A 26,694-nucleotide genomic window follows, 5' to 3' on the forward strand; every position below is an offset into this window, starting at 1 on the left:
GTTATGGACATACTTGCAACGCGGAAGAAAACACTAGGCATGAACTACAGAGGTTGTCAAAATTGTATACGTAAATTTTAATTTTGTACAAGAATCTATGTCGTCACTATATGACTTGGTCACCATCTTGACTCCTGACATCTGGCACTACTCGCATTTAGAGACGAGTGTAAGCCGATCATTAATCAACCCTTGAAGGGCCTGACCTCCCATGGAGTGGCTACAGCCATGGCAGTTGTGCACTTGGCCGCCAGGGCAGCCTTACCCTCATCACTAGTGGCGGAAACGCAGGGCGTCCCAATGTCTCCCTTGATACCGTCGCAGAGAATGACGGGGTCACCACCGCACGGGGTAGTGATGTTGAAGTTCTTGAACTGAATGTTGTCGCAGACGGCGTTCGGGTTGGTGGAGCAAGTAAGCTTAGCGACAGCACGGCCGTACTTGCCGCTCGAGTATCCAGAGAAGTTCTCAAACAGAATGTTGCTGATGTTCATCTGGGAGGGGTACGCAGCGCAGGTGGTGGCGTTGATGTTGAAGTAGCACGAGTCAATGAAGGCCGTGTACTCGTTGTTTGCCTGCCAGAAGTTGCGGAAGGTGACGTTGTCGATAAAGCCGTAGCCAATGTTGGGGCCGGCCCAGGTCTTGAGGCGGGCACCGTGCTGGCCGTTGAGCATCCAGACGTTCTCAATGACGACGTCCTTGACGAAGCTCTTCTCGCCGGCGTACTGACCAAGAGATCCGATGGACTGTCCGTGGGTGCCGTTGCAGTACATGGTGTCGACGTGGACGTTGGTGGCGTTGGACTTGGGGGAGAAGCAGTCGTCACCAATGTTCACCCAGGCGCGCTTGACGCGGACATCTTCAACGTTCAGAGAGTCGAAGAAGTCGGTGTTCTTGGGCTCGGCAGTGTGGTTGTTGGTCTCGGCGGTGACAATGACGTCGGTGAAGGAGATGTCCTTGGCTAAAATTCTGTTAGCGCTGGGCATCTTGCAGTAATAATGGCGGCACCACTTACAAGTCACGATGAAGGTAGTCCAGCAAGGAGAGTCCTTGAAGTGGATGCCCTCAATGGACAATCCGGTCGCGTTCTCCGCATAAAACAGGATAGGCCGGAGGTAGGCGTTTGTGGGGTCTAGAATCCTAAAAGTTTGTTAGAGATAAGCTTAAAGCAAGTCAAGGATCTGTCGAAAGCTTACTCAAGACCGGCAAACTCGTTCCACCATCTCTGGCCGTTACCGTTTAGAACACCCTGGCCGTACAGCTTGACGTCCTTGCCTCCCCACTTCCAGAACATGATGGAGTTCTGGAACGGATGGTGGAAGGCATTGGCCTGCCAGTACGGGGTGTCGTTGGTGAACTTGATCTCACCCTCCCAGTGGACGTGGATATCATTGAGCCACGTCAGATCGAGCGGCTTGCCAATGATGAATGTCTGGTTTGCGGGGAGGTGCAGAGTGCCGCCGTTGTTGGCCAGCTTCAGGCCCTCGACAAACTCGTCAGAGACGTCATCCAGGTCGTTCTCCGAGGCGCGCAGAGTGTAGGTGTTGCGGCAGCCCCTGGATCGCTTCTGATAAGGGTGCTTAACGCGGAACTCGTCCACGTTGCGAGGGACGCCGGCCGGAATCAACTCGGCCGAGTAGGCAAGGGCGCTGCTGGCAGCCGCCAGGACGGCGAAGATGGAAGAGACTCTCATGGCTACGTGTGGGATTGAGTGGTGAGAGGGAAACACACACACGAGGTTGAGTGGGATTGCCAAGTGAGTTGCCAAGTAAGGAGGCTGCTCGGGGGAGGTGATCAGCCATCCAGAACAACTCCCAGAGCGCGAGCGTCTTCATATACTCGTTCCGCTTGGCAATGGACCTGCATCGCCAAGTCACAATTCTTTCCCAATTGCTCTACACCCTAAGTGATCATCATGGCTATCAACAGCTCTTCGGCTATGAAAATATTCGACGTCTCTCCAAAGTCGGGGTAACATGGCAGGGGTAGAATAAGCAGCTAGTTGGGGCGATAGCAAGCTAGTCTCGCTACGCCCAGCCATCTGGAAATAACCAGGACGCACTGCGCGAAGGAGAAACAACACAACCCATTCCACCTATCAAGCCCTCGTTTCTCCTCTCGTTCAGCGTCCTGGTACTCCCGCATCAGTCCATCCGCGTAATCAGCAGACCGCCGCACCGGGTCTCTCGCCGGCCTCGCAGTAGCCCCAGGCTCTCCAGGCTCCCCCAGCCGTGCGCCCATGGGGTTTGAAGGGTTGACCAGCCTCGAACCCCATCGCGACGAGGGGGAGAAGTTGGGGAAGATGCGAGCCAACGAGCTTTAGCTGAGGTGGATTCGGAGATTGTGCAGGTTGCCTGCATGTCGGTTTCCAGGGTCGACTGCGCCGTCTGGTCTACGCGAGCAACTGATTGATGGAATTTCTGCCGTGGTCAACGGAGAAAAGTAGCCAACAATCAGATGGATTCGACTTGCGTCGTTAGTCGAGATTCCCCCGCACAAAGCCGCAAACTCCCCCAGTGATCCATCTCTTTGTTGGAAATTTTGCTCCCTTGTCAGTCCCCCCCCGCGTCGTGATGTGGATGGAGGATTGTGGAGGAACTGTGGAGGGTTGGCCAAGAAAGGACTCCTGTCCGTGGTCCCAACGCCCCAAAGCTTCAGTTAACTTGGTCGATGTCTTGGCCACTTGGCCACTTGGCATTTCTTTTTGCCAAGGAATATCATGTCTTGATTTCCGGAGGTAATTGCCGAAGTGAGCGCCAAGGCTTCAACCACGACCACACACCGTCTCTTCACGCGTCGTCCAGCGATATTGGTCTCAATGATCACAGCTTGCGAGAATATCATCCCCCGAGTTGTATGGAATTGGAGCTAAAACTGGGCAGAGATCATTTATTCTGTACTAAGCAAAGCCTCTATCGTCCTACAGCAAGACCTCGGTCCTAGTCACAACGCTTCAAGTGCCAGATTCGCGTTGGTGGCATCAGTCAGGACCTCGACCAAGGCAACGATACCATCCGCAATACTTCCCGCCACCGACGGATCCAAGATGGTGTCGTCATACATGACCTTCAGTATGTGGCGATCACCCAGCGACTTGGACACTTCGACGACCAGCGCGTATGGCTGGTACATGCGCACCTTCGACTTCGCCATGACAAGCCATCGGTAGCGGCCATTCGGATCATCCTTCGCTGCCGGCTCAAATGGTTGAGAGAGGAACAAGATTCGGTTACCGTGTGTCTCGCGAGATAGGCCAGCGACGCCGTAAATATCGTCAAGGCCAACGAGGCCGTTCTCGGTTACATCCCAAAAGTCGTCTTGTAATTTGGCAAGGAAGTCGTGCACCAACTCCTTCGGGCCAACGGGCGTTCGGAATGGCAAGAAGTTGGCCAGTGTTCCGTTGATTGACTGAGGATCCGGCAGCGCTACGTTGCGACCGCTCAGCAAATAGTCAAAGCGAATATCCGTAGCCTCGGTCGCTGCAGCAAGCCAAAGGGAGAACGCTCCTTGAAAGATGATGCTCGGAGTGACTCCAAGGCGAGAAGCTGCTTGGTCGATGTCTGTCGTCACAATATCTCTTCGCAAGCTGGCAGTGATTTTGGGTGATGGGGCCGTAGCAAGATCTCGGCCATGCAGCTGCTGATCAAAAGGCCCTAGCCCATCCATCTTTGCTTTCCAGTAACCAAGGCTGGCTGTCTTGTCTTCTGCAAAGACATGCTGAGAGAAGTCGCGGAACTCTACTGGTGGCGGTACGCTTTCGCCCCGAAGAATGGCGCCAAAGTGGTCATCAAATACGCGAAGCAAAGTGCCGTCGTAAACAGCGTGATCCATCTTGATGACAAGATCCCAAGATGCATCGCTATGGGTTATGACAGCGTATTTGACGAAGGGACGACCAAATTCAAAACGAGTCTGCCAAAACTCTTCAATGAAGCTCGAGGACTCTGACTCGGAGTCCAAGGTCACCTTGGTAACATTTAGCTCGGAGCCATGAAGTACAACTCCGACCCAGCCAGCTTCGGGTATATCAATCCAAGTCGTCCGCAGGATTTCGTTGAGTTCAGTAAGTCGAGTCGTTGCTTCAATCCACGTATCCGGGTCGACGTCCGCCGTCATGCGTCGGACAGTCTGCAGCGCCCACATTTGCGACTCTCGGCTGCCCTGTTTGAGGAACTCGGCTTGACCGGGAGGGCATGGGTACACTGGAATAGTCGTGAGCTGGCCGCCTGACTGGAAATTGTGCAAAAGGAAGCTTACCATGATCGACATCTGTATCCCATGCTATCCCAACTTCCTGGGCAGCTACCTTGATTGACGGAGGGATCTCGAAGGAGCGCTCAACCACCTCACCGCGTGCTTCTATCTTGCGCAGAGTGGAGGCCATATCCTTCAATTTGGGGGTCTTGAGGATATCAAGCACCGTTAGCGAGTAGCCTAGTCTTCGCAACTGACCCGTGAGGCTGATGGCGGAAATCGAATCACCCCCAAGCGTAAAGAAGTTCGCTTCACGTCCGATCTCACTCTGAGGGATGCTGAAGATCTCAGCCCATACGAGCTCGAGGATCTCTTCTGATGGTGTCTCGACTGGGATAACTTGGTGATTTTCGCCAGGAGTCTCTAGCACGGACTGCGCCAAATACTCCCGGTCGAGCTCGTTAGCTAGCATTTTCAGTGCCTTACGGTCGACTTTGCGCGAGGGCAGCTTGGGGAAAGCGTTCATGGGAACAACGAACTTCGGAACCATGTACGTCGCCAGTGAATCAAGATTCTCGCGCAGTTCAGCAAGAGAGCCTCGGAAAGTTGACGGATCCTGAACACCAGTTGGGCCAACGGCTGCAGAAGCTTCGTCAAATATGCAGAATGCGATAAGATGAGTCTTGCCTTGGATGGTAGCAGCCAATGCCACTGTATCCTTGACGAGTCCGGAACGACGGATGGAGTTTTCGACCTCTCCAAGTTCGATGCGATGGCCATGGACCTTGACCTGATTGTCTTTTCTTCCGAGACACTCGATCTCACCCTCTGGAAGCCAGCGCGCTAGATCTCCTGTACGATAGATGCGCGCACCAAGGGAGTTGCTTTCGACGTAGGCGGCCTCTGTTAAGTCTAGCCTATTCATGTAGCCGTCGGTCACTTGTGGCCCTGCGATGCACAGCTCGCCAACAGCGCCGTACGGGACCAAACCCTCACCGTCTGGGCTAAGGATGAAAGCCATGACAGTTGAGAAAGGAGCTCCAATGTTGCCAATGCGATGAGTGGTAATATCTGACGACGGCTCGATGCTCTTGGTCGTCACCACCATGGATGTCTCTGTTGGACCGTAAACGTTCAAGATTTTGCAGTCAGGGCTCCAAATCTCAACAACATCTGGCGTCAGAGGTTCACCACCCACTATCAGAGTCTCGAAGCCTGGCACATCTTCTGGACTGAAGAGCTTCGCGACCGTTGGCGTGATGATTGCCTGCCTGACATCCATTCGGTTGATGCATCCAGTAATGTCGGAAAGTAAAGTTTCGGTGGGCGCCATACAGAGTGTTCCACCAGTGCTGAGTGTGTTGAAGAAGTCTTGAACGGATGCGTCGAAGACGTAGTTGGCGAACTGCAGAGTCCGCCAGGTGCCCTCAAACCGGCCTTCCACTTGTGCCATGCTGGTGACTGCAGCCGCGGCCGCTCGGTGAGGCACCATGACACCTTTGGGCATACCAGTGCTGCCAGATGTGTAGATCATGTAAGCAATATTGTCGGGTGTCGTGCGTGTTATCGGCGCAATGTTGGCATCGGATCCATCGCTCGAGACGGTGCTAAGCGTTTCATGACTTGGCATGACCAGTGACTCAATGCCGTAGAGTTGCTTGACGTAGGCTCCGAATTCAGCATGCTGCGGATGGGCCACGAGGAGCTTGGCCCGTGTATCGGAAACCACAAAGCCGTTCCTTTCGTTCGGGTTATCTGGACTCAGAGGGACATACGCTCCTCCCGCCTTCATGACGCCTAGAATGGCAACCATCATGTCGACTGACTTCTCAAGCATCAGAGGCACCAGGTCTCCGGAAGAGACGCCATGAGCAATGAGAGTGTGAGCGAATCGATTCGAGAGCTTGTCCAGCAATGCATACGACACGATCTCTTTCCCGTCAAAGTCAACGGCAATAGTGTCCGGAGTGCTGGTAGCGACCCTCTCGAATGCACTATGAAGAAGTTCTGCCTCAGGGACTCGAAGACTTGTGCGGTTGGAGAGGGTGTTAGAGACATAGTCAGTCTCTGCGTCATCCATGACTGAGAGCGACGCGAGCTTCATGTCTGGTTGACTCAGCAAGACATTGATGATGTGAATAAACGAGTCTTTAATGAAGTGAAGCCTGCGAGGTTCCATTGTACTGGCCAAACGAATGACGGTTGTAGCAGTCGCTTCCTCTATTTCAAGAACAGTGGTATCAGATCCAGACGCCCATTGAGGTCGACGACCATGTACACGGAAGACTTCTTCGGCGTTTTGCTTAGAAACACCTCCCGCATCGCTCTGGCTGACGAGAATGTTGACGAGTGTGTCAAAGGCCTGGCTGGGAAGGTTCCCAGCACGCAAAGCGCCAACAAGGCCAAGTTGTGAATGTCTGAGGAGCTGCGCGAATCCTGACAAAGTCATCTTCAAGTAATCTCTGATGGTGGAGTTGGGATCTGATTTGATGCGTTGTGGCACCGAGGTCATGGTCGGACCGTCGATCTCACTTATTTCAACTACAGGAACCTCCCTTCCAGAGACGGTAGTTGCAAATGTGACATCGTCGCTCCTTAGGTGGTGGGAAAGCAAGATAGCCCAGGCACCATAGACAACCGCACCAAGCGTGGAACCGAGCTGTCGAGATCGCTGGCTAATGCTGAAACCAAGTTCAACTTCGACCTTGCTGGTCTCCTTGCCTGGGGAGTGATTCAGCTTCGTGGTCTGCGATCCCTCAAGATATTCAGACCAGAATCTCTGGCTGGTGGCGCTGTCTTGGGAGTGCAAATGCTTGACAAAGTTGCTAAAGGCTGGCCGCACTGGAGCGAATTTACCCAGGTAGACTGTTGCCACATCTTCATAAAGAAACTTGTGAGACCAGTAGTCGAAGAGCGAGTGATGCATTGTGACCACCAGGACGTGGCCAGAAAGTACTGTGGCATTCCATAGAGGGGCATCCATTTCCCACTGGCGAGACTTGGCCTTCATATTGAAGGACTCTAATAGCTCCGAAGACTCATGCCAAGGGAGTGAGAGATCATGGCGGATAGTCTGTAGGAAGGATCGTTTGTGTGGAAGAAATACCGTCCGAAGGATGTCCCGAGAACGGAAGACTTGGTCAAAACTCGCTCTCAACTTCTGAAGGTCGACCGCGGCAACGTCCCAAGCCCGTGAGTAAGTATATGGGTCGGATGGCTTGTTCAAAGTTGACAACATAGTCTCCTGGAATGGCGTGGCAGGATAAGCGTCAACGATGTCGACGTCACGTTGTAAGTTGGAAGCAAGACCCAGGTCGGCAATGAGGGAGAATGGTTCGGGCTTTTCCTGGGCCCCGGCACTGAATGCCTGTGATTGAGCTGCCACAATTTGAAGGGATGCTCCCTCAAGGAGCCCACTCAGCTCGACCGAGAAGCCAGCTTTGCGCAGCTCAGAGACAGCCTTGATAGCTTCAATGGATGACCCACCCAAGTCCGTGAATGAGTGCGATCGTTTGATGACTGATTGCTCGATCTTCAGAACGCTTGACCAAGCCGATGCGATGGCAGCCTCTGCCTTATTGGATGCTCCGTTAACCACATCGTCGTCGCCGTCGCCCATATCCATGAGCCTAGCAAACCCAGAGGCCCCTAACTTTTCGGCAGAGTTGCGGAGGAAGGGATAGTCAATCTTTCCATTGGCATTCTTGGGAATCTTCTCAACAGGAAACCAGATGCTGGGCACCATATAGGCAGGCAAGCCCTGGTGTAAGAGCTCCCTGGCAGAAATCACCGAGCTCCTAAAGGTGATGTCGCCTGAAAGAACCAGAGCTGAAGCCAGGACTTTGCGACCATCATTCAGACTGATGCCGAGAGTGACGGATGCGGTAATGGCATCGACAGAGCGCAATAGCCGATCAATTTCTGCGGGATCAACCTTCTGGCCATTGATCTTGACTTGCATATCAGCCCGCCCCAAGATCTCAATCTGACCATCAGCAAGTCGACGGGCTTTGTCACCAGTTCGATAGAGCCTGCCGGTACCAAATGGGTTGTCGACAAAGGAGCGTGCTGTGAGCGCTGTCTCGTTGTGGTAGCCTTCAGCGAGCTGTGGACCAGCTAGACAAAGCTCGCCCGCAATTAGGAGAGGCGCAAGTTGATCTTGATCTTCATCTTGAGCTAGAACAAACGCATCTGTAGTATCGGTCGGAGAGCCGACTAAGCGGTGGTTGAAAGTCCCTCCAAGTGACAGTTGCAGCTCTTTTCCAAAGTTGAGCTGGGTACACTCACTAAGCCCATAGGTATTCCTCAGACGTAGGCCCTTCTGCGCTGACCAGATCTCAACAAGATCTCGCGAGATCTGCTCACCAACCAAGGTGATTTGCTTGAGACTAGGCACCTCATCAGGCTGTAAAAGCGACAAAGCGGACGGAGTGATACCAAGGGAGTCAACTGAGAACATTTTGATGACACCGGCAAGGTCACTATTCAGAGATTCCTGACTAGCAAGGACCAAAGTGGCTCCGTGGATAAGCGTTCCCAAGATGGTACGCTGAGCAGCGCTGAAGCTGGGGTTGTAGAATAGAAGCCACCGTTCAAGACCGTTCAGAGACTGATAAGCCATGCCGCTCGTAGCCGCACGATGTGTGAGAACGGCACCTTTGGGCTTGCCTGTGCTTCCAGAGGTGTAAATCACATAGCAACGGTCTTCCGGGTGGATGTCGATGCTAAGATTACCCAGCTCATCAGATGAAGAAGCTGCTAAATTGTCTCCTGGAGAAGAGAGTGTGTGCTCAATGTCTAAGGCGTTGGAGAGCAAATTGACAAATTTATGGCCAGCTAAGACAGTGGCAGCTCTGAGATCCTCCACGATGTGTTCGAGGCGGCTGGAGGGAGTGTTGGGATCGAGAATGGTGTAGGCCGCCCCGGATTTGAGCACGGCCAGGACTGCGATGACAAGCTCCACAGACCTCTCGGCAAGAATGGGTACGAAGGACCCCTTTTCCAGCTTGAGTCTTCTCGCGAGCAAATTGGCTTGGCTATTGAGCTCGAAAAATGTGACAGGTGCCCTGCTTTCCGACTCAACTGCGATTCTCTCAGGGAAGGCAGCGGCGGTCTTTTCAAACAGATGAGGTATAGTCGTAGGCTCTGCAGTGCGTGTTGACAGGGACTGTGACATGATGAACCGTTGCTCATCTTCAGATCCAAGATCAGAGGCTAACAGCTTGCATTCGCCTGACTTCTTCAACTTGGACGCGGCACTGACGATGCCAGCGACGAAGTGCTGCAGGACAACCTCAATCTCTTCAAGAGGGATGTAGGACTTGCACTTAAGAGTGAGTCTCAATACCTCGCTGTCGCTGATACATAGAACGACGGGGAATTTCCGAAGCCCGGGAGCAATGCACGGCGTGTTCGTCGTTTGACTATAACTGACAGCGGTTTCGACCAAACCGAGGCTTGGGGCGTGACGCTGGATCTCTTCGAGTCCTACAAAGGCATGGCGACCAGCTTGGTTGTGATAGCCGTCGAGAGTCTTGCAGGCTTCACTGATAGCCAAGCCCCCATCGCTCTCGCCATGGAAGCGGACAGGATATGTTTGATCAACACAACCAACGCAGTTGTTTGAGCCGATGAAGCTATCGTCCCGGCGAACCGTACCGAAAGTGACATCGTCAGAGCCGGTATGAGTGCTGATCACATGTGCCCAAACGACCTCAAAGAATGTCTGACGCCAAGAGCCCAAGCCGTGGTGAGCTTCAAGATCATTGAGTTGCGCTAAATCTGGCCCATTGATAACAGCGCTGACACCATGTCTACCTCTGGCGGTAGTTTGAGTGTATTCATCAGCGTGAGCACTGAATACGGATCGGGGGATGAGGCCGGACAGGGCTTCAGTCCAAAAAGCCCTGGAAGCTCCAATATTCTGTCTTTGATGGTGGAGATATCGTATATATGTGGCAAATCCTGCAGTCTCGAGGCTGGGTAGCCCATGGACTTGAAGAGCGTAGTCGAGCTTGATCATGTGCAAAGACGTTGTATCGATCAGAGCACGATGAAAGTGAAGTACCAGGCTGATGGCATCCCGCCGGCGAGTGCTCTTAACAGTCACATAAGCTGGAGTCTGATTGTCTTCATCCGGGTTCTTGTCAGGATGGTCCCATCGGATGCCCTCGACCCTGCGGAGAACTACGACCTGCGGTTGGCCTGAGTCGGTATCATTTGTGATGTAGGATCTCAGACAGATATCTGATGAAAAGGAGAGTTTAGAGTGAGCTAGTAGTCGAAAGGATGTCAAGAGATATGAGACTTACGGTGTGAGGCTAGAGAGTTCCAAGCATTGAAGATGTTCTCGAGACCAAAGGAAGATGGCTTCCCAGCAAAAAGTTCAACTTCCGCCCATTGGACATCTTCAGTGAGAATTCCCTGCTGAATCTCCGTTGCAGGAAACCTGACTTCAACCTCTGAAAAGGCTAAAGAGCTCTCCTTACCGTAGAGCTTGTCGTGGATGCCGAAAGCAAGGTCATCGGCGCTAGGGAGGAAGAAATCCTCATGTTTTTCGATATGCCGGATTAACTGCATTGTAGCAGTCAAAGACTTGAGGTAACGAAAGGTCTAAGAGGGTGGAAAATGCAGATAATGAGATTGGAAATGCTGCAGTTCAGACGCAAAAGATTGACTGTATTTCTGTAGAATACTGTCTTTCATCATTACGAGCAAAGCATCCAGCTTATAAATAAAACAAGTCAATTCAACGCATTCGCGTTGTTATACCAAGCCCCGGAGCGTTCCAACCAACCGCCCGTTGCCCATCCGTGAATCTTGCCTCCGATGGGATTTCTCCTCAGTGATAGCATGGGAGTTCCACAAGCATACGGCTCAGGTTCTCTACATCACTATCAACCCATAGGTACCCGCGCGGAAGCGATTTTGGGCTTTGTGTGTCACAGCCTGCAGCAAGTTTCACCCAGGCTAGCCCGAGCATCGCCACATCGTCCGACTTCCGCCTGGAGAACGCATCTCGTCACTTTTCTAGACGATTGCGAATATAGAGACAAAAGTTGCCTCAAAGATCCAGAAGCTGGAAGGAAAAGCTCACGAGTCGCATTTTGAGCTCCTTATGGTAAAGATATGGCGTGCTCCCTTCGACCTGCGTCCTCAACGTCGACGCCAACTTTACGACCTTGTCTCGAATCGGGCCATACGCCGACATGGATGCGTTTACGAGTCGAAATATCGGAACTATTGACCCGTCTGAAACTCCGTGCTACTTCTGACCAGGGTCGTGCAACTTTGTAGATGTGCCACTCTTGATGCGAGTGACCATCATCGCGTGATAGATTAACCAGACTTTGTAAGACGCGCAAGGTGACCCTCAGGCGTCTAGACAACTTAAGATTCCACCTCGAGTCAGTCTTTGCGGAGTTTCAGCTGACTTCTTTCCGATAAGGCCGATTCAAATTCCGTGTCCTTAGGTACTCGGCGCAGAGAATGAAAATTTCCAGCGAGGGATCAAACTTGTCTGCCGTGACAGCACTTTCGTTGCTACATCAAGAGTCACGTTCGGTGTGGAGGTGGTTGGAAAATGGCTCATTGGAACGTCGAGGAGAGACGTTCTGGACTCCATCGCGCCTAGAAATGCCTTCTTCCATCCAGATTCAATTACAAGGAATCTTCTAACGACAATCGGAAGTGAGAATCATCAATTAGTGACGAACAGAATGGCGGGAACACCGAGACCCGCTGGTTTCAGCCGTCCCCCTCAGGCTATGAAAGAAGACATCAACATGAGGAAGAGCATGCGTGGATGATACTCAGATTGATCATATGAGTCATGTCCCGTCCCATCATATCCTGTTCAAGAGATCTCGTTATACATCCAACTATCCTAGCATCTAAACTGGCATGCTATTCGACGTGCCGGACGGAAGCGCGGCAGGCGTGACGCTCGTGGCCCTTGAAGATTCCAACCCATGCTGTGCATGAGAGTCTGCTTTATAGCTTGTCGATCGGGGAGACGTCGTTAGTGACAAGAGGAATGATGTTACGTGACAGGGGCCGCCATATTACGATAATTCCGAATGGGTTGAAGAGGCAGGAAAAACATGGTCTCGCTGACAGGGTTGCGGTTCCTGAATCGATTCAGATGGAGTCTTCAACGAGAGCAAAATGTAACCCCCGCGCACACAGTGTTCGTTTGACTGTGTTCTCCGTAGCTATCCTCCTTGTTCGTTCTCCACATCAGATGAACCGGAGGCTTGAGCCGCATATTATCGAATCGCTTCAACTCAAACTCTAACAGATGACCATGTTCAAGGAGGGAATATCAAGCAGGTCATCATCTGCTCAACACATGGCGTCATTGGTGGGATGATGCAAGATGGGGAGAGAATGAGATGGTGTTGATGATAATGACGGAAGACAACGCTCTCAACGTCGTTTAAAGACCGGGTAGTTAAAAGTTTGTTCGTCACCATGTTCTACATTCTACAACAATCAACTCGTCAACTTAGTCTTCTATCCTTCCAACTATTCACAAGATTTCAGTATTTCATCTGCGAATATGGCTTCTTGGGATGATCGTACCGTCACGAACGAGCACTTGCTGCCTTACGTTGACTCGAGCACAGCCCAGCCCGATATCAAGGCTGCTCTCCAAACTCTTCCGTTTGAGAGAAATGTTTTCAAGGTGCGATTGAGACCCCACAAATATCTCAATAGTGTAGCAGAACCTTTGGAATACCTCGATGTTGACGCCAGTAAATACAGCTTCTCGCAAACAGCAATGTGTTCTTTAAACCGTTCATGAACCTCTTGTCCTCAGCTTGGAGTGAGCAGCGACAGATTCGTTCCACTGATTGGCAGCTCATCGTTCTACGCACTGCAGCCACCTTGAATGCTCCTTACGAGTGGGATGTGAACGAGCCCGTTGCTCGTATTTTCGGCTTCACCGAAGAACAGTTCGCTGCTCTGCGCAAGGCCCACGAGCCTTTGCCGGAGGGTCTCTTCACCGCGCGTCAACGCCTTCTGGGTCGCATTGTTACTACTCTCGGGCGCGAGAATAAAGTTGAAGAGAATACCATTGTCGAAGCCAAGAAGACTTTCAGTGATGAGGAGATTACGGAGATCTTCTACGTGCAGGGCATCTATAGTTTCTTGGCCAGGTTCATGAACAGTGCTCGCATTGACTTTGATGAACCGATCCCAGGGTTGGAGAATCAATTGCGCAAATACAACGCCAAGACCATTGAGAAGGAGAAGCAGTATGTAGACTGAAACTGTGGGTAGAGATGAGGGCCTGCAATAGAGATGCATCATGATACTTAGTAAAATGAATCTCAATGAAAATTGCTAATGGAACTCCCAAGGTTGCTTTTGCTCTTGATCAGCGTGTTGGACAGATTCTGTATAAGTTTTGTCACGTAAGAGTACTTCAGGCTCTAATGACTTGCACACTTTTCCAAACCGATGGAATCATCCAACATGTACACACATGTCCCGAGCTGAATGCATGGGTACCTGGGTGGATTTGTTCAAAATTCACTACCTTAATCTACACATCCAATCTCAGTGTCTCGCCAAAGTATGGGTAAACCCCAGTACGCGCTTTGCATCCCCTACTCCCGCTCCGAAGCCAGAAGAGACGGCAGCATTGATGCTCTGCTCAAAGTCGTTTCTTCCCTCGGCTGAGATCGGAACTTGGATAGTTTGCACCTTGGGTGTCACCAGTGCACCCTGAGCCAGGAGATCCTGGAACCAGAGTAGGAGAGACTCCAGTTGCGCGGGTGTTCGCTGAATGAGCTGCTCTGAAAGTCGAAAGTTGCGGAACTTGACCTCAGACCAGAACAAGAGGCGCTGCGAAAGACGCAAGACCGCATCCGCCCCGCCAAGGGATCCATAGTTCACATAAGTCCCTCCATGGGAGAGCAAAGACGCGAGTCGCTCTCCAGGCTCCCCGAAGACGCCATCGATGGCTAGGGCCACACGATTGCGGCCCGCCGCGTCGGCAAGAGCAGGATGCGCATCGGCACCTCGTGCTTGGAGATCAGACTCGGTTAGGACGGCATCAACCCCGTCTTTCAGCAGGTCGGACTTCAGGGCCTCTAAAGCGTCCAGACTGCGGTCGCGTACAATACTGACAGTATAGACACCTTTGATGCGAGCAAACTGAGAAACCAGTCGCGCGATGGTCCCAGATCCTATGTTTTGGACAATCCAGTCGCCAGGCTTCAGCGCTCTCACATCCTCAACAAGGAGGTAGGCAGGCAAGAACGCCATGCGAAGGAGCGATGCACCGATGAGATCCTCCGTAGGTGAAAGGCGGATCACATCGGCAGAGTTGAGAATAGCCTGACTTCGCCAAGTTCCTAGACCATGGCGACGCGGGATGACGAGATCGCCGGGCCGTAGCGCTGAGGTCGGGGTCATCGAGGACGAGGATTCGACTCCTACAACCTCAACTCGCGCGACGCCATCGTAACCCAAAACGGGCTCGCCATCGTGGGTGTAAGATGGTTTCACGGGATATCGACCTGCAATGACCAGCAAATCTTGTGGGTTGATCGGAGAGACGAGGAAAGACACGAGAACTTTGCCAGGGTCGACAGCCTGAGCTGCACCTTCTGCCTGGGAATAATGGATTCGGACAGGCGTCGGCGAGTCAGCCATAGATTGAGACTGCGTGATGATCATGATGATTGGCTCGAGTCCGAAATCTTGACAAAACAAATGGTGTAAATCAGTTTGGGGTCCAAAACAGAAAGACTTGTTTGCAACTTGGAGTCTGGCAACGACGGATCTGTCCTTGTATTATGGCTATGTGGAAAGAGCGATGACATGATCTTGAAGTCTAAGTCACATGTGTTGCATGCTCATCGTTGCTTTTGACAAGCTTTTCAACCCTCACTCCGTGGGGGTCTCCCGCAACACGTAAACGTTTCCAGGGCGCGATGATGCAAAGCATCCTTGACTTATACCTCATCGACAAATCTGGTCTCTAGCCCTGTCAACAGCCACATATTATTACACAGTGCAGCAGGATTAAAGTTTAGCACTGCAGCAAATCCTAGGGGTCTTCTGCGGCAAAGCCGCATCGCGGGTCCTACTTATGACGGCCCGGACCGGGGGGGCAGGCCCACTACCCGTTGCAAGAGAGATTCGCCATAGGTAGTATTCTCGATTCGCAATAATGGCACTTCCTTATTCGGCAAGCTGATTTCTAATCGCCGTGGAGTTTATGTTTACTTGCAAAGTTTTGCTTCGATCCTGTCGATAGACAGATCGTAGATGTAGTCAATTCCGGGCGTGTTACATATACGAAGCTGCCATGAAGAGGCCTAAACGTCACAAGCTGATCTCAATCAAATTGCCAGAAAATTTCTCTCACAGTCCTCCCTCTTCTACTTACTTCTCTTGACTTTACCACAAAGAAACTACTTCGAAGTCTCTAGAGGCTTCTATCTGGATTCACAATCCAACATGGCTGATTTGGAAAAGAAGGAGGCCGTACCGAGTCACGAAGGCGTCTTGACACCACCTTCGCCATCATCAGAGCCGTCAGACAAGGAAAAAGCTGTTGACACTCAGATACTCAACGGGGCTCAAGATGCTGATCCGCCACGAACTATTCACGGTGTCAAGGTATGTTGTATCATCCTGCCAGCCCCTCTCAGCCCCCTCCCGTCCCCCGAAGGCATTGTGAAAACTGAGCTAAGGTGTTTGTTCTTCAGTGGTTCCTCATAATTTGCGCCCTCCTCTCCGCATTATTCCTCTACGCCTTAGACAACACTGTTGTCGCCAATGTCCAAGCAAAAGTCGTCCAGACATACCACCGCGTCGATCTCGTTCCATGGCTTGGTGTTTCGTTCGCATTGGCTTCAGCGGCCACGACTCTTCCCTGGTCGAAAGCATACGGAACCTTTTCGGCTAAGAAGTTATATCTTGGGTCTACGACTGTGTTCATGGCCGCCTCCGCGCTCTGCGGCGCCGCTCCCGACATCAACTCCTTCATTGTCGGTCGCGCAATCGCGGGTGCGGGTGGTTGCGGAATGTACATGGGACTCCTCACACTGTTGTCAGTGACTACCACTAATGTCGAACGTCCCAAATATCTGAGTCTTACCGGATTCATCTGGGGCATTGGTACTGTTCTCGGTCCCGTGGTTGGAGGTGCCATCAGCGAGAGCAAAGCCACTTGGCGTTGGGCTTTCTATCTGAACCTCCTGGTCGGTGCTGTTGTGGGACCAATCTACATCATTTTACTTCCAGACTTCAAACCGCAAGCTGGCGTGCCTCTCACTCAACGCTTGGCGCAAATCGATTACGTTGGTACCGTTCTGTCCATTGGTGCTATGCTCTGCGTTATCATGGCCATGAACTTTGGCGGGGTTCTTTGGGATTGGAACGAGGGCGAAAGCATTGGCTTGTTTGTGGCAGCGGGTGTTTTGATTATTCTCTTCGTCTTGCAGCAAGTCTACTTCATTGGCACATCGCGAGAGAATCGTCTGTTTCCCATGCATTTCTGGAAGAGCCGAACCATGATTTGCCTTTTCTTCACAATGAGTACGTTTCGCTCCGTCCTGTTTGCCCAATCCCCGCAATTACTAATACCAGACTATCAGTGCTTGCGACTTTCGGAAGCTTCATTGGCATCTTCTACCTGCCGCTGTATTATCAGTTTACCCGCGGAATTTCGGCAGTTGAGACATCCGTCCATCTCTTACCTTTCATCTTATTTCTAGTAGCCTTCAATCTACTCAATGGGCAATTTATGGGACGTACTGGATACTACTACCCATGGTACATCGCCGGTTCAGCTCTCGAACTTATCGGCGGCGTTCTTCTCTGTAAGCCATGGCCCTATTCTTCCAACGCACGTCTATTGACCTTTGCAATCAGACATCGTCGATGAACACACCTCAAATGCTAAGATTTACGGATACACCATCATCCTAGGCACAGGCGTCGGCTGTTTCTGCCAAGCTGGATTCGCCGTTGCCCAGATGAAGGTTCAACCGAACGAGATCCCTTACAGTGTTGGGTTCATGACTGTTGGTCAAATGATCGGCATCGTCCTCGGCACGGGCATGTCAGGAGCGCTTTTTGTCAACTATGGCCAACGTGCACTGGCGCAAGTGTTCCCTGATGTCTCTGCCGACGTGATCTCCGACGCCCTCGCAGGCGTGGGTAGCGGCTTGATCGACTCGGCCTCACCCGAGGTGAGAGCTGAGGCAATCCATGGCATCACTCGAGCAATTCAATTGGCTTATGTGCCAATCATTGCTGCTGGAGCAATTTGCTTGGTGTGCAGTATTTTCATGCGCAGGGAAAAGGTCTTCTGATTTTTTCACCTGCATGTTTAAGATCTACGCCGTTACGCAGATGACCATTAAGACTTTCGACGTTAATAACTGCGAAGATAGATGATAAAAACCATGGGGGAGCTTGAAATGCTACATAGTATCTCGTCTGGTTCTAAGAACAAATCATCATTCATGTTGGCAATTCTAGTGCGGCGAAGCGGCAAGCTCTAAATTGATTTTTGATTCTTGACGCCTGATGCTGGCCATAACATATTGCCTTCTGCAAAAGTTGAGTTGAACAACTAGAACAACTACTGAAGGGTAACCGTTCCGGAGGTGGAGTCTTCCATGAAGATGCCGCCAAAGATGATTGCCTCCTTGATGCCAGTGGGCTGAGTCGCAGTTCCAACGGGGTTCTTCTGCAGAGAGAAGTGGTATTCGCCAAGACCGGCGAGATCTGCAATCTGTTAGCCTGGCAGTCTCTCCATGATTGGGTAAGGTACCACTTGCCATTGGCGACAGGCTCAGTGACCTGCTTCAAAGGATCATTGGCGGTGCTGTGGAACACTTGGACGGTGCTATGGAACACATTTAGTCAATGAACATTCACTAGAGAGGATACTGTGAAGAAGCACATACTTGGCATTGAAGTCCATTTTGATGGCAAAGTTCTCGAACTGGCCCTCGCCGAACGGTGTCGAGAAGATCTTGGCAGCCGGAGTTGTCTTGGAGTTACCAAAGACCGCGATCTCGTTGCCGTTGTCGGCTCCAGTGCGAACATCAATCTGGTGGAAGGAGAAATCCTTGGACTCAAGGTTGAAAACCTGATAGTCGTGCGTAACGTTGAGGGGCTTGGTAGCGTCGCGCTGAATAGAGAAGTGCATCGTTCGGACGCCAGTGACGGCCACATCATTGAGCTGAGATCTGATGCTAGGCAGCAGATCGGCACGACGAATGTTCGCCTGAGCTTCACCACCCTTGGGGACGAAGACAGACTTGTCATCAATGTTGATGGCAAAAGCCTTGGTGTTGGTTGCTTTGTCGAACTAGTAGTTGTAAGCAACAATCAAGAATCTTTAGGCAAGTGGAGTTGATACGTACAAGTGAGGCCTGGCCTTCGGGGAAAGTGATGATGTCGCTGAAAACAAGACCTAACCCATTCTTAGCTTTGATCCGAGCACAATTAAGTAGCAGCGAGAGACAACTTACCATCGCCCTTGACTACAGCACTCTTGAACACACTCTCGAGGACATTGAAGTTCTCGGGTGTCGCGTCTGCCTTGATACGCCCATCAGGTAAGACAAGAGCAGAAGTGTTCCCGGCCTTTGCACCAGCGCCACCGGCAGCGGCGCCGCCCGCAGCGGCTCCGCCAGCGGTAGCACCGCCGGCATTAGCAGTGCCGTTCTTTGCCGCACCTCCGGCAGCACCGTTGTTTCCATTCTTTTTGCCATTCTGCTTGCCCTTGGCAGCGTTGGCACCGTTGTTATTATTGTTGGCTCCATTGCCTCTGGGCGCTAGAACAGCACCACCAATGGCGGGAACGGGGTTGGCAGCCACAGTGGCGGCCAAGAGACCAACGAGGGTAAGGAAAGAGGGCTTCATTTTGATTTATGTTTAGATCTCGAGACACTTTAGAGAACGTGAGAGTTAAGTTTCCTGGCGTTCACAAACGAATGGATGCAGAGAAAAGCAATGGCCGGCACTGCGCGAAAAGAAAGTAAGTTGCAAAAGAAGAAAGCGAAAAAGAAGGTTGAACCCAAGATATTGAAGAGAGAGTGATGATTACTTTTCCTATCTGCACGGGATCCAAAGCGTTTCTCATGATGATATATGCTATCAGAATGAGCTGCCAGAGACCATCGCCATCGTTCCCATGCCATCCGAAGATAGAGTTCAAAACTTCAGACTGCATCTGTCCGCAGACTTGCGACGAAGTTTCCCCTTCTCTGACTCGGAAGTTTTGGCATGATTCTGTAGCGAAGTCTGATGTTTTAGGTGTAAAAGTCAAAATTTAGAGCCGCATTGCGACAATGCTGACACTTGCCCAAGTCCGAGAGATGGTGTGCTGGGCAAAAAGAAAAAGGAGTTCGGCCAAAGAGGGCCCCAAAGAAACTTTAATCGGGCACGCAACTGTTGGAGGAGTCTGGGGCAGTTTTTAGTCGGAGACTTCACGGTTCGGCGCCTGTTAAACAGGGGTGTGGCTTGGCAGGGGTCGAGGAGACGACGTGCTCGAGTCAATTCAGGGAGTTTTGGCCAAGAAGTTCAAGTTTCGTTACATGATGTTCACCGTCTTAGGAGGTACGGGGTCATGGTTCCATGGAGTCGGATTCGGGATCTTCGGACGATGAGTCTAAATCCTCTCTCCGCCCTACACATATTACCAACCTGTCGTTGATATTACTTGCTCATATGTTGCCTCCCACCCAGGCCGCCGGGCATTCCGAGCACTCCGCCATGCATGCTGCCCAGAGAAATACGCGCGAATCCTGCCACAGTTTTGCTTTATGCATGTTTGGGCAGGGCCAGGCCACGCAAGATGACTTGATTCACCAATTATTCTGAGAACGGGTGATGCTCTCCGTACAAGGACGCCCGTCCAGCAGTCAACGTGGAGAATTGCGTGGTGCGAATGATTTCTAGACACAGGACAACTCCACTAATATCCAAGTTCGCGAAGTGCCGTCTGAGGACCCAAAGTTCGTTCCATCAGGTTCCATCCGATCTGAAGTCCATCTTCGTCAATAGGTTGATTGACATACAGGCCCAAGAGATCTGTACTGGCTGATCTTATGACCTGAAGTCTCAAGTTGCGATGAAACCGTCGCCCTCTGGGTGTTGTTCCTCAGAGCTTGCATGTTCAATCAGTTCGGGCCTTGTAGCTCGCCACTGCGCTAGTCACAATGTGCCATTCAGACATCGCCGAGATGAAACAGGCCGATTCAAATCGCCGGTCATCGGCGTCCGCGATGATTGAGCCACAACTGCCTCAGCTTCACTCCCTGGTACTTGACTCGGGGGAACATGAGCGACTAAACAGGTTCCTGAGATGACACATTGATGTGTTATAGACAGTAGAACCGATAGCCGGCGAGGGTAATAATATATGTCAATTACCCATCCATGTTGGGAGTCAAGTCATTGAGCCAATCTCTAGCAGTTCTATGGTTTGAATGATGTGTCAAGCTCCCTATGAATTTGTGTTCAATACATGCACAAGAGTATATGTAGTTCAAACAGTATCTGAGGTTCATATGAAGAATGAGCCTTGCCGTTTAGATCTGTCTGTAGATGCAGGAAGCCACCTCAATCACGGGTGTCTTCCGGTAGTAGAATACACCACTGTCTCATGGCAACAGAGCCTGGGTATAAGCAAATGATCGGTGTCACATACCATATGTTCAAATGCTATTCATTCTCAATCAAAAAAGAAGCATTTCGCGATATTAATGAACACAATAGGCTACAAGTAAGGGAGTCTAATATCTTTATCGACCAAGGGTATTATGGGACGCTGATCATCTACTAAGGTAATGAGTGATCTATACGAAATCTCACTGGTCAAAAACAATCAAGTGAGCCTGAAAGCCAAGATTTCTACCCGCCAAACTAGTGCCGTGCGCCTGTTTGTTCGACCAGACTCGACTTGAGCGTGGAACGGGGGTGGATAAGTTGTTCCCCACGTCTCCATAACCAAAACCCCAACTTATTAGCATTTCCACCGAAGCTCCACCGATCTACACCGAGCTCGGTGTACCCCGCACGGAAACTAATCCCGATTACTCAAGCGAGCCGAGGCAAATGGATGTAACACATCATGTTTACCCCGGATATCCCCCAACCTCGCTAGCCTCTCGCATTCTCCATGGACTCTTTTTATACATCTCATCAGATTCAACAAAACCCTCAAAGACTAAATTCATACAAGTTGGCACCTAATCACACCAATCGTGCGTGATACACATCGACTACAACTCAACAACTCCAAAACCTCTCTTCTCAACCTTGAACCCCGGTGAAACGTTCTCCTCCCCCTTAAGCATCGACTCCGCCTCCGCCTCAACCACCTTCATCCACGAGCTTTACGGAGCCCCTTGTACGGGTAACATCACACAATTTCCACCTCTGCAATGTCACACACGCCCAACTTCACTAGCCCTCCTCCCGACGTCGGCCCGGACGCCGCCGTCTCCTTCCCCCGCAAGCATATCATGTTAATCACCCTCAACCGGCCCCGCCACCTGAACTCAATCTACTCGGAACTTCACTACTCCCTCGCCCGGCTTTATGAGTGGTATGACACGGAGCCAACCCTCCGCTGTGCCGTCCTAACGGGCACCGGCCGCGCCTTCTGCGCTGGCGCGGACCTGAAAGAGTGGAACGTCCGTAACACCACGGGCAAATCCAACAACCCGTCTTCCGTCAGCGCAGACCCGGCCCCACAAGCTCCGGTGGTGACAGCCGACCACCCGGACGCCAAGCCAGGTGAAAAGTGGCCATCCACCGCCGGCTTTGGCGGACTGTCGAATCGCGGTGGGAAGAAGCCTGTTATTGCTGCTGTCAATGGTCTGTGTCTCGGTGGCGGGATGGAGATGATTATCAATGCGGACTTGGTGTACGCGTCCACGAAGGCTAAGTTTGGACTTCCCGAGGTGACCATCGGTGTCATCGCCATCGCTGGCGCTCTCCCTCGTCTGATCAAGTCCGTGGGTCGCCAGCGTGCCACGGAGATGGCCCTGATTGGGAGAACGGACTACACTGCCGAGGAAATGGTATCCTGGGGACTTGTGAACAAGGTTGTGCAGCCCGACGACTTGATGGAGACTGCGCTGGGTGCCGCGGAGGCCATTGCGAGAAACTCGCCGGACTCAATCATCGTCTCGAGAGAGGGCCTAAAGACTGGGTGGGAGCCGATGGGTCCGATAGAGGCGACGGGTTTCATTGACCAGACGATTTATCGCAAGATGGAGGCGGGAGAAAACATGACTGAAGGCGTCAAGAGTTTCGTCGAGAAGAGGAAGCCGGTGTACAAGGATAGTAAGCTTTAAGGACAGCTGCGTAGCTTGGTCAATCTGAGGGAAATGTATTATTTCACTTTTGCTCTCTGCACACGGAAACATCATCTCCTTTACTGCTAGGCGGTGCGCAGACCGCGGGATATCATGGATCTCCTCCTAAAACAAATTGCAAAGCCCTTTTCAGCCCGGCGGGTATGGGCCCAATCACTTATTACACTTTCCCCCCTTCCCTACGGCGGTCTTAACCTAGTGAGTGAACTCCTCCTTGTTCTCCACACGGAGAACATCTCCAGAGCCGGACTCGGAATCTTTCTCATTGAGAGCGTGTGACGCTTCGCCAGGCGTGCCCATGCTCGACTTCCAGTACAATTGCACCTTGCCGCCCGTGAAAAGTCTGTCGATCTGCTCCAAGCTGAGGTTCTGCGTCTCGGGGTAGAAGAAGTAGATGAGAGGGATGAAGAAGGCATTGAAGATGCAGAAGTAGACATAGGTTCTCCACCCAATGCTCTTGATACTGACGGGCGTGATCTCGACGACGAGGAAGGTAAAGATCCAGTTCGAAGCGGTCGCGAGGGCGGCAGCACGGGTACGGATGGCCAAGGGCGCATATTCGGCAGGCAACAGCCACGGGATGGCGAGCAGGCCGACGGCGAAGAAGAAGTTGAAGAGAAAGAGCATGACGATGGCGACGATTCCGGCGGGGACGCTGCCGTTGGAGACGGTGCCCGCGAGGATTGCCATGCATGCGCATTGGCCGCCGGCGGCGAACAGCATGAGCTTTCTGCGGCCGAGGCGGTCGATGATCCAGATAGGGATGAGGGAAGAGAAGAAGTAAGCGACACCGTTGAAACCTGCGAGCAGGAGGGAGAGGTTGTGTGACATGCCGACAGACTCCTGGAAGATGACCGGGGCGTACTGGGACAAGTTAGCATCACGGCTCAGGTGAAGCTGGGTATATCATCTGCCCAAACTTGAGGGTAAATACAGGAGAAAGCTTACATATGTGATCAAGTTGATACCACTCAGTTGTTGCATGAACTGGCCACCGATACCCAACAAGGTCCGGTAGAGGAACTTTTGGTCGCCGTTCTTGAACATCATCTTGAAGCTACCAGTATTGGCCGCCTCTCGCTCCTCTCTGATGGCAGCTTGAATCTCGGCCAGGTTTCGCTCCAGCTTGGGCTCGTTCTCGGTAATGGACGTGGCGTCCTTCTCCACCGCCCAGAGGATGTGCTTGGCCTCATCGTGGCGGTCGTGGGCAATGAGCCATCTGGGCGACTCAGGCAACACCAGGATTCCGAGGAAGGTAACCAGGGCGAACAAGATCTGCAGGGCGAGAGGGAAGCGGAACTGAGCGTCGTTGGAGACGTAGCTCATGCCGTAGTCCACCCAGTAAGCGGACATGACGCCAAAGATGTTGATGGCTAGTTCAATAGCAAGACCCTTGCCGCGATTATCTGCCTTCATGAGTTCCGAGTGCCACACAGCTGCCGGGAATTAGCGTCACCTGTAACCGTGATGAGGAAGTCATGAAAAAGTGACTCACGAATAGTACTAGTATTCATGCCATTACCAAGTCCAGCAACGATGCGTCCCACAATCATCTGCGGGATCCCAAAAGCAGAAGCCTGCAGCGCGGCACCGATACTCAGCACGACGCATCCCAGCATGATGCACTTGCGGCGTCCGAGTCTTTCACCGACAAGGAGGCAGAAGATGGCACCAAAGAAACATCCAATCTCGTAAATGGCCACGACGGTGCCCTGCAGCGAGGAGCTGCCGCCGCCGCCGTTGGTAGTGTCGATTTCGGGGAACGTCCGGGTGAAGGCGTAGCCGGTGAGCAGGCCGGACATGACGCCCTGGTCATAGCCGAAGAGGAGGAAGCCGGAGCCGGCCGTGGCCGTGATGGCCCAGTTGAGAGGCCTTCCGACGAGGATGGTCATGGTGAACGGGGTATATGATTGGAGAGACGATGAGGGAAATGCGGCTGAAAGGATGGAAATAACCTCACGCGATTGGGACTGGATCGCGAGATGAGATTGAGAAGGGAAAAAAAGAGACGAGATGACTCGAGGCCAGGGAGGTGGACAAAGAACGGACCCCTCTTGTTTCCACGATGGATGGGGAATGTGGTTCTATATGTACCGATCCAAGCATGCCACGCAAAGCAAAGGGAAAAAGTCTTTGGTGTTGAAGGAGAAAAAGGGTACACTGCAGCCGCTAGCTCCAATCTCTTCTTGGCCAGTCTGTTCTTCTTCCCGTTGTTTGAAGCAACGTCATTTGATTGCTGCAAAACCTTGTAGAGACTCAAGTGTGTCAAGTCGGCTGCATCTTTTCCCACCTTGAAGATGGGAGAGGAGAGTCCCTCTCTCCCCCCACAAAGAGTACCGCAATGCGGGGACCCCAGCGCGGAGGTTGATTAAGGCAAAGCAAAGACAACATGCTGACGGGGTGAAGAGGACCAGGAGGGTTGTACTTGGGATACAGTCCCTGGCCTGGTTACGGTTTCTGCGGGCAGTTGGACGCGCATAGTTGGGTGAGAATGGCTGTCCAAATGACTCGCGACGGGGTAGACTTTGAACAGAGTACCGTTGTCCTATTTGCTCCAAGCTCGCGAGTTTCCGGGATGCGGGCGCGAAAGAATTTTCCCCTCTCAGCCTCCCAGTTCTAACGGTATTAGAGACTAGGAAGTATATGGCTACGAACAACGTTGTATGCATTTCCTATATGCAGGCGGAACCGTCCTTCTCGCCCAACCTCCGGATAGGCTTGTTTGCTTTACGCAATTACTTGGGACTCTGGGAGAAAAAGCCAAGGTTCCGTCTGCGAATCCGGGGGGCTATTGCTGGAGGGGTTAGAGTCTTAAGAGACTAAACGGACAGGGACAAGGGTGAAAATCGCCGAGCTTGGGCCATGGCGTAAAGATGCGTGGAGCTGCCTTCTGCAGGAAGATAAGGAAGTTGAAAGCGCTTTTTCTTTCTTTTTCTTTTTTCCTTTTCACTGTGACCGGTGGGATTTCACCCGTTAATCCTCTTCCTGTGCCTCTTCGGTGCTCCGGCTCTCTCCGAGGCGTAAAGCCAACAACGGCCGACCAAATATGGCGGTATAAGACTCCCTTCGCGTGTCTTTTCAGGCCGGCGTCGACGCCCTCCCATAATTATTATCTAATTCCAGGAAAGGCCACTCGTAGCGCCATGTTCGGGAAGAAAGCAAGCAAGTTGCCGCTGAGCCGCTGGACAAGACCTGCGGCTCGACCTGCCACACACTCCATGGCTCCAAACCCTTGACGGACTTTTCTCCGATCTTGTCGCCAATACGAATCTGTCCAAGCAGAACCGAGTATTCCACTTCCTCGTCTAAGCAAGATCCCTGTGGCTTGGTGGTTGGACAGGTCTACTTGCCGCGGGATGATGAACGCCGCAGTGGCAGCACCAACTAAATAGGTGCTATAGCAATCAACGTGGTGGCCTTTCAACTGCCGGGACGCGTGAAACCACATCTGATCAGCCACATCTCAAGGTATCGAATGCGCCTCGGGTTGCCGTCCCGATCGCATCCCCTGTCGAGGGAAGTACATCTCAGCCATCTCATGGGTAGCGTAACTGTGAGGACCGGGACCGAGCCAAAACAACCGCGCTTATTTCATCCCTCGAACCATCCCTAGCAGGAGACGGGGAAATGAGGTCATCCTCGTACTTTTTGTCTCACCCCGGCTGGTCCCTGGTCACTCCTCCGCAAACCCGCATGAACGCTGCACCATGGGTAGGCTTCCGCCTGCCGCCAGTAAGCCGCTACGGAGTACTTGGTCTCCGTAGTATTAGCAGTATTACTCGCGGGCAACTTCCTGGGGATGGAAGAGGGTGGGAGGGGGGAAGGGGAAAGTGTGGAGATGATGACCCACGCCTTTGACCTTGGAAAAACCGTCTTATCCCGACATCTGTACCCGCCAATCTCGTCCCGTGGGGCAGCTTTCCTCGGACCAGATTGGATCCCAAAGTCAGATTGTTAACCCGCGGGGGTGGTGGGAGGGGAGGAGGGGCGCGGCGCTTGTTTTTTGATGCTAGCCTCGGATTCCAGCAGTTCGGAGACCGCGTGCCTGTCAACCACTGTAATGGGTCCTTGACTGAGTCGCGTGGTTTTTCTTTGAAGTCATGAGGTATCAGTAGTAACGGTAATGCCATGCGCG

At 52.1% G+C, this 26,694-nt stretch overlaps 8 protein-coding genes across 8 annotated transcripts; 3 read left to right on the forward strand and 5 right to left on the reverse strand.

Annotated features, from left to right (window-relative positions):
- Nucleotides 1-185: 185 nt before the first annotated feature.
- Nucleotides 186-1,693, reverse strand: CPAR01_04218 (glycosyl hydrolase family 28; the record flags this gene model as incomplete). The annotated part of the gene is made up of 3 exons (XM_060488499.1): nucleotides 186-961; nucleotides 1,016-1,140; nucleotides 1,197-1,693. 3 exons carry the CDS (start codon nucleotides 1,691-1,693, stop codon nucleotides 186-188), a joined length of 1,398 nt encoding a protein of 465 aa, XP_060352705.1.
- A 1,250-nt stretch (nucleotides 1,694-2,943) lies between these two features.
- On the reverse strand, nucleotides 2,944-10,773 carry CPAR01_04219 (uncharacterized protein; the record flags this gene model as incomplete). Its single annotated transcript, XM_060488500.1, has 3 exons — nucleotides 2,944-4,202; nucleotides 4,258-10,440; nucleotides 10,506-10,773. 3 exons carry the CDS (start codon nucleotides 10,771-10,773, stop codon nucleotides 2,944-2,946), a joined length of 7,710 nt encoding a protein of 2,569 aa, XP_060352706.1.
- Nucleotides 10,774-12,646: 1,873 nt separating this feature from the next.
- CPAR01_04220 (uncharacterized protein) lies at nucleotides 12,647-13,467 on the forward strand (the record flags this gene model as incomplete). Its single annotated transcript, XM_060488501.1, has 2 exons — nucleotides 12,647-12,880; nucleotides 12,961-13,467. Coding segments are annotated over 2 exons (741 nt in total), but the record flags the coding sequence as incomplete, so codon positions are not given.
- Nucleotides 13,468-13,758: 291 nt separating this feature from the next.
- On the reverse strand, nucleotides 13,759-14,883 carry CPAR01_04221 (uncharacterized protein; the record flags this gene model as incomplete). Its single annotated transcript, XM_060488502.1, has 1 exon — nucleotides 13,759-14,883. The coding sequence occupies one exon, from the start codon at nucleotides 14,881-14,883 to the stop codon at nucleotides 13,759-13,761; it is 1,125 nt and encodes a 374-aa protein (XP_060352708.1).
- A 786-nt stretch (nucleotides 14,884-15,669) lies between these two features.
- CPAR01_04222 (uncharacterized protein) lies at nucleotides 15,670-17,531 on the forward strand (the record flags this gene model as incomplete). Its single annotated transcript, XM_060488503.1, has 4 exons — nucleotides 15,670-15,831; nucleotides 15,906-16,752; nucleotides 16,812-17,036; nucleotides 17,089-17,531. The coding sequence occupies 4 exons, from the start codon at nucleotides 15,670-15,672 to the stop codon at nucleotides 17,529-17,531; spliced, it is 1,677 nt and encodes a 558-aa protein (XP_060352709.1).
- Nucleotides 17,532-17,803: 272 nt separating this feature from the next.
- CPAR01_04223 (uncharacterized protein) lies at nucleotides 17,804-19,095 on the reverse strand (the record flags this gene model as incomplete). The annotated part of the gene is made up of 5 exons (XM_060488504.1): nucleotides 17,804-17,956; nucleotides 18,025-18,070; nucleotides 18,132-18,538; nucleotides 18,594-18,643; nucleotides 18,702-19,095. The coding sequence occupies 5 exons, from the start codon at nucleotides 19,093-19,095 to the stop codon at nucleotides 17,804-17,806; spliced, it is 1,050 nt and encodes a 349-aa protein (XP_060352710.1).
- Nucleotides 19,096-21,620: 2,525 nt separating this feature from the next.
- Nucleotides 21,621-22,538, forward strand: CPAR01_04224 (enoyl-CoA hydratase/isomerase; the record flags this gene model as incomplete). The annotated part of the gene is made up of 1 exon (XM_060488505.1): nucleotides 21,621-22,538. One exon carries the CDS (start codon nucleotides 21,621-21,623, stop codon nucleotides 22,536-22,538), a length of 918 nt encoding a protein of 305 aa, XP_060352711.1.
- Nucleotides 22,539-22,754: 216 nt separating this feature from the next.
- Nucleotides 22,755-24,451, reverse strand: CPAR01_04225 (uncharacterized protein; the record flags this gene model as incomplete). The annotated part of the gene is made up of 3 exons (XM_060488506.1): nucleotides 22,755-23,423; nucleotides 23,508-23,995; nucleotides 24,055-24,451. The coding sequence occupies 3 exons, from the start codon at nucleotides 24,449-24,451 to the stop codon at nucleotides 22,755-22,757; spliced, it is 1,554 nt and encodes a 517-aa protein (XP_060352712.1).
- Between the last annotated feature and the right edge of the window lie 2,243 nt (nucleotides 24,452-26,694).

Source organism: Colletotrichum paranaense (genome assembly GCF_030867605.1).
Source record: "Colletotrichum paranaense strain IMI 384185 chromosome Unknown Scaffold_3.1, whole genome shotgun sequence".
In the NCBI taxonomy this organism is placed as follows: domain Eukaryota; kingdom Fungi; phylum Ascomycota; class Sordariomycetes; order Glomerellales; family Glomerellaceae; genus Colletotrichum; species Colletotrichum paranaense.